Consider the following 17344-nt stretch of genomic DNA (forward strand, 5'->3'; position numbering starts at 1 on the left):
GCGGCAGCCTTTAGCGTATCCAGAATCGACTTGTTGTTCACGTCAACCGAGAGGATGTTCCTCCGTGCGTTAATTCTGATCTCGCTGACTTGGCCTGGCGCAATTCGCTCAATGTACTCTGTTAAGCTTTGCCTGTTCAAGGTATTCAGATCGTCGGTAGCGGTGGTAGGGACGTAAGCAACAGTGAATGATTGCTTACCAGTGTCCTGCCTGGGCAACGATTCACTGTCTGTTGATGTCCTCCTGAGTTTTCTCTTCAAACGGCGACCCACGGCAAGAGTGAAATCGTTATCCAATTCCATTTCTTCAACCGTTGAGCTGTCGGAAGATTCAAGGGCGATAGTGGAAGGGCTAGTGCGGTCCCTTGTCTTCGATGCAGCCAGTGGTGGACGACCAGGGTCAAACGCTTGGTTGGGATTCCTATCCCCCATCCCGGAGGATGACGCTGTGCCCCTTGCACAGCCTCTGATGTCGAAAAACGTCCGAGACACAGGAAAGTGAAGAGACCACAGCTATGGGCGTTCTTTTTCCAAGGCACTTCTTCTTCTCTTTGCAATAAATTATGTCTGCAAGCACTCTATGGTGTCTTATGAGCGTGTCTAACAAGCCGGGAAGAGTTGAGCCTGCTTCCTTGGCAGAACTATAAAAACCACAAAAATAAAATTTAGCAAAAATCGGTGGTACGATATGGAAACTCTCTGTGCAAGGATAAATGTGGTTGAATCAAACACGGACTTTGTAGACAAAATTTATTCAGGTGTTAGAGCATGTGATGTGGCCTCTATCAGCTATGCTACCTAATATCCCAACATAGCTGTTGGGTACAACAGGTTTATATATTGTGGAAAAGGGATGGGGGGCATGGTAACTGCAATATGTGACAAAAATTTTACGTCCCTGGACCCCTTAAAATCATTGGAAATAATTACTAAGCCATCGTTTTTCTTTCCCTATTTTCAGGCATCATAACATGTTCCATCATGGTTTGAGCGATGTATTCGTTGAACTAAGCAAGGAATTTTGCCGATATGTGGCAAAAATAAAGGGCGCGTTATGAGCTAAATGTAGGAAAACTGCAGACATGGTCTAACTATGACATTTGCAGTAAATTATACATGCAAGCGATCTGGAAGTTTACGAATGTGTTTGAAAAACATTTATGCCGTTGCCTTGAGGAACTGTGAACTCAACCGATATCAAATCTAGCGGGAATTCACTCGGTTGGTTGCAGGGAGGGAAGAAGGACACCGTGGTTAATCAAGCCAGCAATGAACTAGCCCTTCTAAGTCTCTTAACCATCCTAAATGCCATGGCGATGTTACATATGTGTTGATGACGCACTGTTTCTCAAAAATTCCCAACAAGTGCTCCAAAGCATTACATACAGGCAAGTATTCAAGTGGGATGGTCACATATATATATATATATATACATATATATATAGGCAACATTTAAAGTATGTGATAAAATTACAACATTCTCAATCTTTTATTGCGGCTGTTTGAAAGAAACAGCTTCATAAGAAATCGGGTTGTAATTCTTCAGTCGCACACATCTGCTGTCTGTTTTTTTTTTTTTGGGGGGGGGGGGGTGAATATTGCAAGTAATTTATGCTGATAGTACTTTGTTGTGTATAACCTCAGCAATACTATCACTGAAACTTTGCCCAGTCAACGGACCTGACTACTGCCCGCCTGCCGCACCTGAATTATACAGATGCCCAACCGTTCATCCTTGTTATCAGAATTCTGCAGAATGGTGCACTTCCGATGACAGGCCCATCCGCTTATGTTGTGGGTGCACTGGACACATTTCCCATCATTGTCGCAGTGCTTGGAACTCGCAGCCATGGCCGACCTATCGAAACATATGACTTCAAGGTGGTAGTTCCCGAGTGCCGGCACACAATGATGGCGACAGCGCTCTGCCATCATCACCAGCACGATCAAACCACTCCCCTTTGCCATCCCAGCACCTCCCTCACTCAACTCAGTGTCATCGCTCTCCTTCTCCCTCACAGTCCCGCCGCTCAGCGGAAAACTGACGGGTGCAGCTCCGAGAGGTGAGCCTGCCGCGGCAACCCGACCCGAAATTCCTCTGCTCACACTACCATACATCACAACCTCATCAATGTAGACGTGGATGGTATACCTGTCACCTCCTTCAGATTATGTGAAAGTTGGTCAATATAGGGAATTACGGCTGTGCTTCTCATTCCTGCACTTGTCTGGTGTTGAGTGTTAGATTAGCCTTAACTTTTGCAAATTCTTTTGAGCTGCTTTTTGCTAGAGACACTAAAACACGGTCTGGATAGCCAGCTTCCTTTAAGTGTGAAGTCTGATTTTGGAAGCTGTTGTTACGGATGAGATCGATTTATTTACAAGATGAGCGAGGAGGCATAGAGACGAGATCGCAGGCAGTCGGGCATATTCTGCGCCGCGAGCAGTTCTTCAATCTCCTCTTCTGTGGCTCCGTCGTGCAGCATAACATCTTCCTCCGGCACAGACGAAGCTCGTCGAGCAAGTTAGGGAACCACATAAGTGGTAGTTCTTGATTCGAGATCCCTATGATGGTATGGTAGTGCTTCAGCGGGCCACGTGAACCACTTGAGTCTTCCGCGACCGGCAATTATTGGCGGTCAGTTTTGCGATGACGTAGTTGACGTCACTTAATCGGCTGAGTATCACGAATGGATTGCTGCACATTGAGATGAACTTGCAATACAAGCTTTTCTTCTGTAGAGGTGTCCACAGTAACACATGATCGCCAGGAGCGAAAGTGACATGTATATGCCGGGTGTCATAGCATGCCTTGGTTGAAACTTGCGAAGACAGTGTTCATAAGTGAGCTAGCCAATGCTCTTCTTCGGCACTACAGAATGTCTGCAGAATGGATGTGTCTACGTTCAGTGTCAGTGGCAAAATTTTGTCCAAGAATGTTTCGGGACTGCGAGCGTACAACAGATAGAAAGGCATGCTACCCGGTTACTTTGTGCTTGGCTGTATTGTATGCGTACGTGACAAAGGGCAGCACGGCATCTTAATTCCTGTGATCAGCTGAGACGTACTGTGACAGTACGTCTCAAATAGCCTTACTGACAAATGGCCTCACTGAACGCACGAATTGCATGCTTACCAGCGTGAGGCCATTTGTTTCTGGGTGGTACGGCATTGAATGGCAATTAGTAGAACTGCAAAAGCATAGCAGTTCAACAATGTCGGCGGTGAATTGCCATCCACGGTCACTTATAAAAACATATGGAGCACCGTGACCCAGGATGACAGAATGGAGCAGAAGGCACGACACATCGGCGGCGGTAGCAGAGGTAAGCGCTTCAGTCTCGGTATAGCGCGTTAAGTAGCCGACGCACACAGTAATTGAGTGACAGCCAGTAGAGCTCTTCGGAAGGGGGCTGAGCAAATCGATACAGACTTTTTCAAATGGTAAGGTAGGTGATTTCACTGGTTGCAAGAAGCCTGAAGGAGGCGTCAGTGGCTTATGACATATGCAACCTGGGCAACATGCGGTGTACTGTCTTGCGCTCTTCCATAGCTTCGGCCAATAAAAGAGCTGGCATAATCGATAAAGCATGCAAGCAAGGCCAAGGTGACCTGATGTGATGTCATCATGCATGGCACAAAGAATAGCAGTACACAGGCATACAGGAACGACTAGGAGCAAGGAAGCGCTTTCGGCAGAGTAATTTTTTTTGTGAAGCAGGCCGTTGCACAACGTGAAGGGCGTTGTCTTACCTGACATGCGGGCAGCCTCCAATAGGGGTATGAGTGTAGGATCACGACGTTGTTCACATATAAAGGTGCTGAGGTCAGGAAACTCGGTAATGCTGGCAAGATAGGCGTCATCGTTAGCGGTGGAGTGTGGCAACGGGAGATGAGACAAGCAGTTGGCATCGGTATGATGCCGACTGCTCTTGTAGGCAACTGAAAAGCTATATTCTTGACGGCATAATGCCCAACGTGCCAGCCATCCAGAAGGATCCCCCAGTCCAACGAGCCAGTAAAGGAAATGATGATGCGTCACTATCTTGAAATGGCGACTGTACAGATATGGCTGTTTTCAAATCTGGTAATCGTTGTGACCTGTCAAATTAATGCCTAATATCACTCACCTGCATCACTTGCAAGCTCCTAAAGCATATTATATATTCAAATGTCGCTTCCCACCTTGATAAAAACTTTTTCTTTTCCAAACAGCATGGTTTCCGGAAAAGCTTGTCTTGTAGCACACAACTGTTTGAATTTACTACTGATCGTCACCTCAACATGGATTCTTCTTTTCAGACAGACGTGACCTATCTCGATTTCGCTAAAGCCCTCGACCGCGTAGCCCATATTCATTTATTAACAAAACTTTCTCGACTTCACCCTGACCCTGTAATATTATGTGGTAACTTTTGAAAAGCTGTGGCAAACTTTTGAAAAAGTTTGCCACAGTTTACTTCTCTTTAAATTAAGCAAATTGAACATTGATAGGAAACTTCTCTTCTGGATCGAATATTTACTAACCGGACGCTCACAATTTGTGTCTGCTAACACTTATAATTCCCCGTTGAGGCCAGTTCATTCTAGCGTGCCCCGAGGTTCAGTGCTCGGCCCTCTCCTGTTTCTCATTTATATTAACGACTTGCCGCAATGCGTGACCTCTAACATTCACTTATTCACCGACGATTGCGTAGTCTTCCGAGAAATTGTTAACCAAAATGATGTTATGATCCTTCAAAACGATATCAACTGTATATCTAACTGGTGTAAAGTCTGGCTGATGGAGCTCAACACAACAAAATGTAAGGTATTACGCATCTCCTGTACAACTTCTTGCCCAATTTCCTACTTGCTCGAGAATTCCGCTCTCGAATCCGTAACATCCTATTGCTACTTAGGTGTCCACATACTTCTTCTCCTTCTTGGTCTCTTCATAGTGCTACGGGGTAGTATTCCCAATGACAAAGAGCCGCGCAGGAAGAAGACGAAGACGACGATTGGAAGCTAGCGCGGGCTGTTGCCTCTTGGTCAACTGCGGCGTATTGCCTTGTAAATATACTTGTAAATAGCTTTTCGTCGGTGTCTTCCTACGTAACATATTTGGTGGAGGTGCGGGGTAGCAAAATAATTAGCAATGCAAACCGCTCGTTAGGTTACCTCCGGCGCAATTTTTCATTTGCCCCTGTTTCTTCAAAACTCCTCCTTTACAAATCTTTAGTCCGAACTAAACTCGAATATGCCTCTTCAATCTGGGACCCCAGCACTGCTGTATTAGCCTCTGACCTCGAGCTTGTCCAAAATAACTCTGTCCGCTTCATTCTAGGAAACTACAGTCGTACTGCCAGTATCACTTTAATGAAAGGGTCCCTACAGCTTGCGTCACTCGCCTGTTGCCGCAAGTTTTCTCGCCTATGTCTCTTCCACAAGATATACTACAGTCCCGCCCTACACAACAACCTTATTCTTCTTGCATCATACATTTCCCCTCGTTTTGATCATGCACAAAAGGTGGGAATAATGTCGTGCTTAACGCGAACATGTTATCAATCATTTGTACCCCGCACCTCACAGGACTGGAACCACCTTCCTGGAGCAGTCACGTCCACTGTTCACTATTCCCAGTTTCATAATGTTTTAAACACAGGTGTATTGCAATGTAAATAACCAACTATGTAATTATATTTGTTATCGGTCAGTTGCTTGAATTTTTGTTGCTTCCCGTAATTATCTCATCGTTTTAGCTAATATTGTATTAGCAGAAGAAAAACCTGTATAGTGTCTCTTTTCCCGTATGTTCCACTCCTCTCTGTAATGCCTCTGGCCCTGAGGGTAATCCTAATGTGGTGAAGAGGAAGACGAAGAAGGCGCTCTTGTGTCGGCTGTGCACGCGATCGGCGTTCGTCTACTGCCAGTGTGACTAGACTGTGCCTAGTGCCTTATTATAAATCATCTTATTACATTTGGTGGAGGTACTGCACTCCCCGATCTCACCCTGGAACTTCGCAGCCGGACTTTAACATCTGCTCCAGCCGCTACTATGAACGACGCTCCCAACAATCCGCTTGGCGCATCTGCCGCTCCTGTCATGTGCAGCGCCGTGCAAGGGCAGCGGGACCCTCCTGTTTTTAGCGGATCAGGTGAGACTAACGTAGAAGATTGGCTCTCTACCTACGAGTGCGTCAGTGAACACAACAAATGGGATGACCCGACGAAGCTCCGTAGCGTCATCTTCTATCTTGCTGACGTTGCAAACCTCTGGTTCCACAATCATGAACGAGAACTGCAAACCTGGTCCGCTTTCAAAACTGCATTCGCTGAAGTCTTCGGTCACCCAGCCTTGCGAAAACTCCGTGCTGAACAGCGCCTCCGCCAGCGCGCTCAACAGCCCGGCAAGCTTATACTAGTTACATAGAGGATGTCGTTGATATTTGCACCCGCGTCGATTCCACCATGACTGAAGAGGACAAGGTGAAGCACATCCTCAAGGGCATCGAGGACGACGCATTTCAAATGCTCCTGGCGCGGAACCCTACTTCTGTCGCAGCTGTCGTCACTCTTTGCCAGAGCTTCGATGAGCTGCGTCGACAAAGGGTCGTTGCGCGCAGCGCTCTCGCACCTGGCGACTCTCTCTCGGGCCTCACGTTTCGCTCAAACACGCCAGCAGCATCGCTCTCTGTTGAGATTAAAGGGGTGGAGACATCAAAATTTTCGTTCATGCGTTTGTTGATTCAAACGTTGCGTCATGCTTCAGGGAGCACAATACACACAGCGGGATTCATATATATCCGATAAATAATTTAATAATAGCATTATTATACCGAGCGATTTCGGTTTCGGTTTCTGGGCTCCGGGGGATGCTATGACGTCACAGAGGAGGAAACGCAACATGGCTTGGTCACGTGGGCCACAAAAAATAGTGACGTAAAACTATGCTGCGTCGTCTGCTCGCGCATACGCGTGCTCTGCCAGCAGGGGTCAACTGGCGATTCGAAGTGCATGCCGCGATTATTATAATTATTGCGAAGAGCGACAACAACGGTAAGAAAATATTGCGGCTTGTGAGAGTCGGTGATTCATTCCGAAGCGCCGTAAGCTTTAGCTTCGAAGTGAGCCGGAAAAGGCCTAGCCACGATATCGGCGTCGCCGAACGATCAGAGGCGGTGAAGCTGCCGTCGGTGCACAGAGTGACCACTCCTCGGACGCTGATTGGCCGCTTCGCCGTACGGCTGCCGCACAAATGGGTCCCGGGCCCGTGCTCTCCACAGCTAGGAAATCTGGCCGTTCGGGAGCAAAACCGCCGTCGCACGGAGGCCCGCGAACGGCAAACGGCGTGCGGCAAGTTTCCGTGCCGGTAACGTGGACGGGCCTTCACATTGAGAAAGGCCAAGCGAAGGAGAGACCGCTCCGAGCTGCCGAACTATGCGACTATGCGAGGAGAGAAGCGGACAACACGAACGCCGCATATCCTGGTCCCTTTCGGAGTCGGCCGGCTACTGTTTTACACTCAAACGTGCAAAGGCCCGTCAACACGGCAACTCGCTGCACGCAGTTTACCGTTCGCGGGCCGCCGTGCGGCGTTCGTGTTGTCCACTTCTCTCCTCCTGTGTCTGTGCCTGCACGCCTTACCCCTTCTTTGCATTAAGAAAGGATTTCTATATGCCTGTAACTCGGTCATAGTGGAGGTTATGCTCGGTCGCTCGGCTCAGCAGGCTCCGTAATCGGCATTTCATCGCTACTCATCATACGTCACGTTTTTGTGCTGGTGTGCTATGACGTGAATATTTTCGTTCCTCCTCTGTGACGTAGTAGCTGCCGCGCTAGCGATGGGTCTTGACTACGAGAAGGAGTTTTTAATGACTTTTTGAAGCTGAATTAAAATTATTTTGAAATGTTTGCGGCGTCCGATACCTCGTTCTGGGTGTCCTTGCATACATAAGCACCCTACAACATGCTTTTTATAGCCTCAAAATTTGGTGTCCCAACCCCTTTAAGGATTTCATTCGTGAGGAGGTGGCGCGCCAATTGTCTATGCTGCCTCTCAACGATCGACCTCCCCAGCCTGACACATCTCTGGCTGCTCCCATTAGGCGGGCCATTCGCGAGGAACTTGCTGGGTCTTTACCATTCGCCCAACCCTGCCGTTCCGTGGCTGCACCTCTGACCCATGCCGAAGTCGCCACGCGACCTGCGCCGCCAACGTTCTCGTTTCTGGCGCTAATGCGACTTCAAGCTGCACCTCCTCCCGCGTCGCCTCCCATTCCGTCTCGATGCCCAGTTCAGACCCCTTGGCGCACATGCGACAACCGCCCCATATGCTTCGCTTGCGGTGTCGCCGGCCACGTTGCGCGCTTCTGCCATCGTCGCATGCCAACTGCTAAGGCTACTGTCGCATCGCCTGGATGTGCCTATTCCCACGATACTACCGGGCATGCAATGCTTCCCGACCATGACCTTTCGCCGCCTCCTCGACGTCCTGTCGGCACCCATCGTCGCTCACTTTCCCCCTTACGTCGCCGCCAGTCACCTAGCGAGGGAAACTAGTTGCTGCAGTTCCACAGGCACGAACTGCAAGCTTCGCGACTTCTACAAGGCCTGCACAGGCGCCACGCAATTTATTGGACGTTTTGGTTGAAGGAACCGCCGCAATTGCGCTTATTGATACTGGGGCTGCAGTTTCTGTTATCGACGAAAAGCTTTGTCGCAGCCTCCATAAGGTCACAACACCGTTGTCTGGTATGCTTCTGAGCACCGCGACTGCGCAGCATATAGCCCCGCTTGCTCAATGTACTGCAAGGTTGGTCATCGACGGCTTTGCCTATGTTGTTGAATTTCTCGTGTTGTCGCCATGTTCACATGACATTATTCTCGGCTGGGACTTCTTGTCTCACCATCGTGCCATCATCGACTGTGCCCGGGCCGAAGTGGCGCTTTTCCCGCTTGCCGATGCCCCGCTGCCTGACCCTCTGAACAAAAAGCCTCCAAGCTCACTATTGTGTCCGATACGGACATACCACCCGACATTACTTGTGCTTGTGCCCGTCTCTTGCTCTACCGCGCCAGATGCTACAGTACTTTTTACACCATCGCCTATTTTTCTACGTCGCAAGGCCCTACCTCTCTCATTTGGCGTCCTCACCACTGTGTCTGGATTATCCTCAATGCTTGTGTGTAACCCAGCTCACTACCATGTGACGTTACTGCACGGCGAATCGCTCGGTCGTGTTCAGCCCCTTGACCCGCTTCACATTCTCGATGTTTCCGACGACACGGCCTGCTATGAACTCGACGCCCTCACTTCTCCCGTGCCGTGCACGTCATCATCATTGTCGTCGTCGTCGTCAGACGTTCTTGAATTTGTCGTAGACGCTGATCTGCCGCCTCCGTATCGCCAGCAAGTCCTCGCGCTTCTTCAGAATTTCCGCTCGTCGTTTGACTGACCAACTATCTCTGGGGCGTACGGCAACCGTCACTCACAGTGACACACTGGTTCTCATCCTCCTTTACGCCAGCGACCATACCGCATGTCGGCAGCCGAGCGACAGATCATTAACGAGCAGGTCGACGACATGCTGCACCGTGGCGTCATTCCCCCTTCCCACAGTCCTTGGGCCTCTCCTGTGGTATTAGTACGCAAGAAAGACGGGTCAATGCGCTTCTGTGTCGATTACCGTCGACTCAATAAAATCCCTCGTAAAAATGTCTACCCGCTGCCTCTGATAGATGACGCCCTCGACTCCTTGCAAGGCGGGTAGTACTTCTTATCTTTGGATCTTCGCTCCAGCTATTGGTAAGTGCCAATGGCAGATGATGACTGTGAGAAGACAGCTTTCATCACGCCCGATGGCTTGTACAAATTTATCGTAATGCCATTCGGGCTCTGCACTGCGCCCGCTACTTTCGAGCGTATGATGGACACCATCCTTCGCAACTACAAGTGGAAAACATGTCTGTGCTACCTCAATGATATTGTGGTGTTTTCGCCAGATTTCCCGACGCACCTCGTTCGCTTGCGTGAGATACTGACCTGCCTTACCTCTGCTGGCCTCCAACTTTACATCAAAAAGTGCCGTTTTGCTGCTCGCAAGTGAACAATATTGGGTCACGTTGCATCGAAGGACGGTGTGCTTCCTGACCCAGCCAAGCTTCGCGCGGTCGCAGAGTTTCCAACGCCCACTACTCTTAAGGGGCTCCGCAGCTTCATAGGGCTCTGCTCTTACTTTCGGCATTTTGTGCGCAATTTTGTGACTATCATCGCACCACTGACCAATTTGCTTACCGCTACCAACAGCATCTCCGCGCGGTCAACTTCCTGTGACGAAGCCTTCCAGCAACTACGTCGCCTACTTACTTTGCCACCGATTCTTCGACACTACGATCCCACAGCACCTACAGAGGTACATACGGACGCCAGCGGTATCGGACTTGGTGCAGTCCTCGCACAACGGAAAGACCGGCTATGGCGAGTACGTCGTCGCGTATGCGAGCCGCACTTTAAAGAAGGCAGAAGCCAACTACTCAGTAATAGAAAAGAAGTGCTTGGCCATTATTTGGGCGCTCGTCAAATTTCGTCAATACCTATATGGTCGCCCTTTTGACATTGTCACCGACCACCATTCACTTTGCTGGCTGTCCTCGTTGAAGGATCCGTCAGGTCGCCTAGGCCGATGGGCACTCCGCTTACAAGAATATGATATCCGCGTTGTCTACCGATCGGGCAGAAAGCACTCTGACACCGATGCGCTTTCCCGATCGCCGCTACCTTGTGATGTGGCTTCAGTGTCTCCGCTCTTCGCATCCATGTCAGCCTTCAACGTCGCTGATATGCCGCACGAGCAGCGTAAGGATCCCCTGCTTCAAACTATGCTGAATTTCCTCCACAACCCATCCGCCACACCCTCTTTTTGAATACTTCATCGCCAAGCCGCTCACTTTACTGTCCGCGACAACATTCTTTACCGCAGAAATTATTTGCCTGATGGTCGCAAATGGCTCCTAGTGATACCACGACACATGCGTTCTGACATATGCGCTTATTTTCATGCTGCTCCTCATAATGGTCACGCCGGTGGTCTGAAAACGTATACTCGGCTTAGGCAGCGTTTCTACTGGCACGGCATGTATCACTTCGTGTGCCAGTACGTACGCGCTTGCACGGCGTGCCAACGGCGTAAAATTCCACAGCGCCCTCCTGGTGAGCTACAGCCAATGCCCTGCCCGGCTCGACCCTTCGATCGCGTCAGCATAGACCTATACGGGCCACTTCCCTGCAGCTCCTCGGGTAACCGATGAATAATTGTAGGTATCGACCACTTGACGCGCTACGCTGAGACTGCCGCACTCCTGGCAGCCTCTGCGCGCAAAGTTGCGTTCTTCATCGTGCGGAACTTCGTTCTTCGTCATGGCGCACCACGCGAACTGCACAGCGACAGGGGACGTGTCTTCTTGTCTGAAGTAATCCAAGCTGTTCTTGCTGCATGCAGCATCGTCCACCGCAAGTCTACAGCCTACCACCCACAAACGAACGGCTTGACAGAGAGGTTCAACCGCACACTCGGTGACATGTTGACTATGTACGTCGCCTCAGATCACAGTAACTAGGACACTGTTTTGCTGTTCGTCACGTATGCCTATAATACGGCCACACAAGCTACCACTGGCTTTTCGCCCTTTTTGCTGCTGTATGGACGAGAGCCCTCGTGTACTATGGACACAATGCTCCCATACCGACCCGACGCTTCGGAATGCACGCCTGTGTCTGAAGCCGCCAAATACGCCGAGGACTGTAGGCAGCTCGCGCGAACCCTTACGACCGCTGCTCAAGGTCGTCAAAAGCTGCGGTGTGACAGTGGCGCGCTTACAGCAGTTTTCCTGACTGGTTCCCTTGTTTGGTTGTGGGTCTGGCCTCACAGCCCTGGCCTTTCGACCAAACTCCTTGCATGCTATGATGGCCCCTACCGCATCATAGACCGTACCTCCGCTGTCACCTACGTTGTAAAACCCGTGACACCTTCACCCGACCATAGGCATCGCGGGCGTGACACGGTTCATGTCAACCGACTTAAGCCGTACTGTGACCCCCTCATCCTACCTACGCCGTAAGTCGCCAGGATGGCTCCTCTTCTCTCCCGGGAGCCATTGTGGTGAAGAGGAAGACGAAGAAGGCGCTCTTGTGTCGGCTGTGCGCACGATCGGCGTTCGTCTACTGCCAGTGCGACTAGACTGTGCCTAGTGCCTTATAATAAATCATCTTATTACACTAATAAAAAAATAATAAATTATCATGGATTGAGTGCTTCCTGACGAATCGTTTACAGTTCACTGTTATTGAAAATTGGGAGTCTAAAACTTGCTACACAATATAAGGCGTTCCCCAGGGGTCAGTTCTAGGTCCTCTGTTGTGTTTGATATTTATTAGTTATCTTCCAAATAATCTCTCCTCTACTATAAGACTTTTTGCAGATGACTGCGTCCTTTCTCAAAGATTTACTTCCAGCAGTGATCAATCTAAACTTCAGGATGACTTGGATAAAATTGAGAATTTGTGCACTTTATGGCAAATGTCTTTAAATGTTTCTAAATAAAATTGATGCAGATTTCTCGGAAAAGGGTTAACTATATCTATCCTTATTCCCTCAATTCAGTTAGTATTGAGCAAGTTGATTCTTGTCACTGTCTTGGAGTAACAATACATACTCAAGCTCACTGCTGATACCTTCCAAGACTCTCAGCATCATCAGACAATCCCTCGCTCGTTCTCTCCATTTCATCCGTCGGCTACTCTACGAAACTTTTATCCGCACCAGACTTGAGTATGCATTCTCCATCTAGAGTCCCCATCAAGCTTATTTAATCGACGCATTAGAAGTACAGTGAACTCTCACTTGAGTGAACTTCAAGGGACCGAAGGAAATAGTTCACTTAACTGAAAGTTCACTAAACTGAATATTCACTAGACCAACATAAGACATGGCATACAGATTCAAAAGTTTGAAGTGCAATTCATAAAGCAAAAGACATGGCACCCATAGTGTTAGAAATGCGTGAAATTGAATTTGTGCATAACAAGTACAAGGTTTATAACAGTTGTAATGCTGCCTTTCTCACTTAGAAAAAGAATCTGTAATCTTCTTCTGCACTTGTACTTTTAAAGCACAGGAAGTAACAAAACTGTCCAAGGAGTCAATGTTTTTGTACACTTCTTCTGGCACAGCTTGCTGTGAGACAGTGTCTCAACTTTCCAATGTACCCTACCACTTCAGCTAGTTATAGGGCTTGAAACTGGCTCGGCAGTTGCCTCTTCTTCGTCTTCTTCGGCTCTTCTTCGAAAGAAAGAGACGACGACCATGCCACGACTAGCCGGTCGAAAAAAAGCGCACACCATGTGGTTTGTTGTGTGACAGATCGCCGCTTTGCTCTGGCGGCGTTGTATGCGCCAGCGATGTTACTTTGTTCATGGCCTCCGAAATTACATGCTTGCTCGTTTTGTGCAGGCGATCTCTGAGGCTGTGCCTCATTGCCATTCGTTTTCCGCGCCGCCGCTTTGCCCCAGAGGCGCTGTAGCGCCAGCAACGTTATATTGCCGCTGGAGCGGCGGTTTGATGAGGGCGGGCATCGGTTCTGACCGTAAAAATAAGCCTTGGTCCTCTGAGCGAGTTCGTTAAACTGAAATATCGACTGTTCCGAAATTCGTTTAAGTGAAACACTTTTGCATAGAATCTACAAGAAAACTGCCGGTTATTTTTAAGAAGTTCGTTATTCTGAAATATTCGATAAACCGACGTTCGTACAACTGAGAGTTTACTCTAATTCAGAGCCGAGACTCACGGTTTATCACTTCTATATATGACAGGAATATTAGTATTACCAAAATCAAATCATCCCTAGGTCTTCCATCCTTAGCAGTGCGCTGCAGGATCACTCGTCTTTCTCTTTTCCACAAAATATACTATAATTTTCCGGATATTCATGGTGTTCTCCTGCTGCTGCCTCCTAATTTTACTTCCCACCGTATTTTCAATTCTTCTAGTTCACGACGACTCCATGGATCTACCAAATCCTATAATCAATATTTTCTACCATGCACTATTGAAGACTGGAACAAACTTCCCGAGTCTATTGTCAGTGAGAGAAATCCCTAAAAATTCAAAGATAGCCTTACAACCTTTTTATTACCTAAATGTTTTCTTGTGCTTTTTGTCTTTCCCTCACGAAGGAATAGACAACTTTATTGAATCACATGTCAATGAATGTCAGGAAAGAAATATCTCCCCCTTCGCCCCTTAACAATATCTTTTCTGTATGTGGTTCTTGCTATATATAGTTGGTCTTTGATTCGGTCTGTACTTGTTCACTGTTATCTTCTATGTCATAATGCGCCCTGTAATGTTTCCTGCTGCCGCCCCCCCCCCTTATGTAATGCCCCGTCAGGGTCTTAAAGGGAAAATAAATTATGATGTTGATGATGATGATGAAACTTGTGGATGTTGCAGACTACTACCAGGCATTCCAATTCAGTGACAGTGTAATTTCACTCCGCCCACCTCAGTGTCCGACTTGCCTACGCAACGACGTGCTGGCGCCCATGAAGAAGTTGAATGAGGACAGCACCAACGCCCACGCCGCTAGCATCAGAGTATAGCTCAGTCATCGCCTCGGGATCGAAATGGCGCAAGACAGGCCCAGAAGTTAGTAGATACTTCAGCTGACGGAACGTGTCCTCACACCCTGTAGTCCATACGTAAGGATTATCTTTGTGAAGGAGACACGTGAGTGGGTGAGCAATTTCAGCGAAGTTCTTAATAAGCTGGTGGAAGTACGAACACAGGCCAAGGAAACTACGAAGGTCTTCCACTGTCTTCGGTTGGCTAAACTCGTGCACTGGAGCAATCTTTTCACCGTCAGGTCGAATACCATCTTTGTCGACTAGAAAACCGAGCACGAGAGTCGAGCGCTTACCGAAGTGACACATCTTCGAGTTTAAAATTAGTCCAGCATTTAGTATGCAGTCCAGTACGATGCCAAGTCACTGATTGTGCTCAAGTGTTTTGCCAAAAATAATTAAATTGTCGAGGTAGCACATGCAGATCTCCCATTTCAGTCCGCACAGCACTGTGTCCATAAACCTTTCAAAAGTTGCTGGTGCATTGCATAAACCAAAAGGCATGACATTAAACTCGGAGACCTTCTGGCATCGCAAAGGCAGTTTCCTCTTTATCTGTCGGGTGCATCGGTATCCCGAACAAAAGTAAACGGAGAAGTAGGAGGCTGCATGAAAGCAATCGATATCATTGTCAATGCGTGGCAAAGGGTATACGTCTCTCTTGTGGCTGTGTTAAGTCTTGTATAATCAATACAGAATCTCCAGGAATTGTCCTTTTTCTTTACTAGTCTCACTAGAGCTGCCCACGGACTGCAAGACTCCTGGACAACACCTTTCCGCAGCTTCATTAGGTCAGCACAGATTTCCTTCCAACACTTGCGATGTCATTCAAGTCCTAGGTCTGGGTCGTCCGGGTCCGAAGTTTGGTGTCAAGAGGCGGAGAACAAAAACGGAGCTCTTGACCGTCGTACTCCAGGTGTCGCGGCGAGAGACTAAAGGCGAAGAACAGACTTTTACAGTGTCTACACATTATCACACGTTAAGCCTAATTGTTCACAACTTTCAACAAAATGCATGTTGTCGTACCTGAACGATGATTTGCTATGTGTTTTACAGGCAATAAAGAAGGTGGCTCTGCAGTTTTTTTTTTTCTGCAAGCGTTTCTTAGCTTAACCTTATGAGGCAATTTCAGGGCTGTTCAATGTATAGAATGATGTGTCCTTGAGCAAAGTAAAAGCAAGAGTTGTTGGCGAGGACTCTCAAAAGCATTGAAAAAAGGGAAAATTATTGCTTAGAGGTATTTTTTAGCATCAAGACTAATAAAGCTGAGGTTCCCTTAAGAGTAATTGTCTCTAAGAGTGGCATATGGTAGAAGGAAACTGCTATATTTCTTTTGGATAAGCTTTACCTTCTCAAGATCTGAGACCCGTTTTTAGTTGACAGTTCTGATAATATTTTAGACTTCATGAAAACTCTCGAAGATGGGGGGTTAAAAGCCCCTTCTTTCGACGTCACCGACCTGTACTATTCCCGCCCATGGGCACATTTGCTAAAGTGTGTTAAAACTAGCATTGATGAATTTGGAGTGGTCAAGTTTTGTACAGAAGTGGGAATTTCCGGTAATGATTTCCTTGCTTTGGTGGAATTTTGCCTAATGTCGACTTTTATCGAGTCGAATAATGATACCTTTTTGTAAAAAAAAAATGTGTTTTCTCATGTATAGCTTCCGTGCTAAGCAGCCTTTTTTTAACTGAACTTGACAGCAGTTTGTCACGCAGTCTCGAAGGAACAAATGTAAAAAATTTTTTAGATTTATTGCGCATATTACTTGGGGATGTTATTTTATTAGCTACTCATGGGTAACTTTTGAAAATGAGAGCAAGGAAGTATTGCACGTGTTCCACGTTGGTCGTAATCCTCTTCAGGTGACAGTTGAATGGCCGATTGACCGAACCATTAGATTTCAGAACTTGAAAGCTCCTTTGCTCCGACAACCAGCTATGCTGGTGCTATGATCCACAGGCTAACAAAGCTTCATTCCCATTTCACTCTAACCACTAGAAACTAACCATGGGAGGCATTGCGACAGTGTGCCTCAGCAACGCATTAAGGAAATATTGCGCTCAGCTAATAAAGCATAGCTTCCAGAACCAGACTTCGTGCTTGAAGGAAGCTGGCTATCCTAACCGTGTTTTAGTGTCTATAGCGGAAAGGCAGCTCAAAAGAATTTACGGAAGTTCAGGCTAATTTAACACTTAACACCATGCAAGTGCAGGGACGAGAAGCGCCGCCGTAATTCCCTGTATTGACCAACTTTCACATAATCTGAAGGAGGTGGAACTCCGCGATAACATTAGGGTGGTTTTTTTTTTTCGGTACCCGGTAAGCTGAGAAGGCTCAGATGACAAAGCTGAGAAAAGCTGAGAAGACAAATCTGTCCAGGAGAGAAAAGGCTGAGACAAAGCTGAGAAGACAAATATGTCTAGGACAGAAAAGGTTGAGTGCACAAAAGGGCACAAAACAAGCTCGTAGTTTACAAGCCATTTGTGATTGATCATATTCTGCTCTCCTGTGGGAAACAATACGTCGGCCAAATCAGTGGGTGCTTAACTGAGTGGTTGAGAGAGCACATTAACAAAACAAAAAAGCTGCCGCCTGGTGGGTTTCTTGCCCTCCATACCCAAGCACGTCATTGCCGACCTTTGTTTGAGAAAACAGTCATTGTTGGCCGATATAAAGAGAA

At 47.7% G+C, this 17344-nt stretch overlaps 1 protein-coding gene across 9 annotated transcripts in view; it reads left to right on the forward strand.

Moving 5' to 3' along the window:
• Amph (amphiphysin) overlaps positions 1 to 17344 on the forward strand; it is a 284018-nt gene that overhangs the window by 187612 nt on the left and 79062 nt on the right. For 2 of the 9 annotated variants that reach the window (XM_070536829.1, XM_070536832.1), the window contains one exon: positions 15390 to 15728. The exons of 6 other annotated variants lie outside the window; for them this stretch is intronic. In XM_070536829.1, the coding sequence (XP_070392930.1) occupies positions 15390 to 15691 (302 nt within the window). In that variant the 3' untranslated portion in view covers positions 15692 to 15728. Of the gene's footprint in view, positions 1 to 1670; positions 1889 to 15389; positions 15729 to 17344 lie in introns of those variants that run through there. One more of the 9 variants, XM_070536830.1, reaches the window with a different exon arrangement.

Source organism: Dermacentor albipictus, chromosome 4 (genome assembly GCF_038994185.2).
Source record: "Dermacentor albipictus isolate Rhodes 1998 colony chromosome 4, USDA_Dalb.pri_finalv2, whole genome shotgun sequence".
NCBI classification, from domain to species: Eukaryota; Metazoa; Arthropoda; class Arachnida; order Ixodida; family Ixodidae; genus Dermacentor; species Dermacentor albipictus.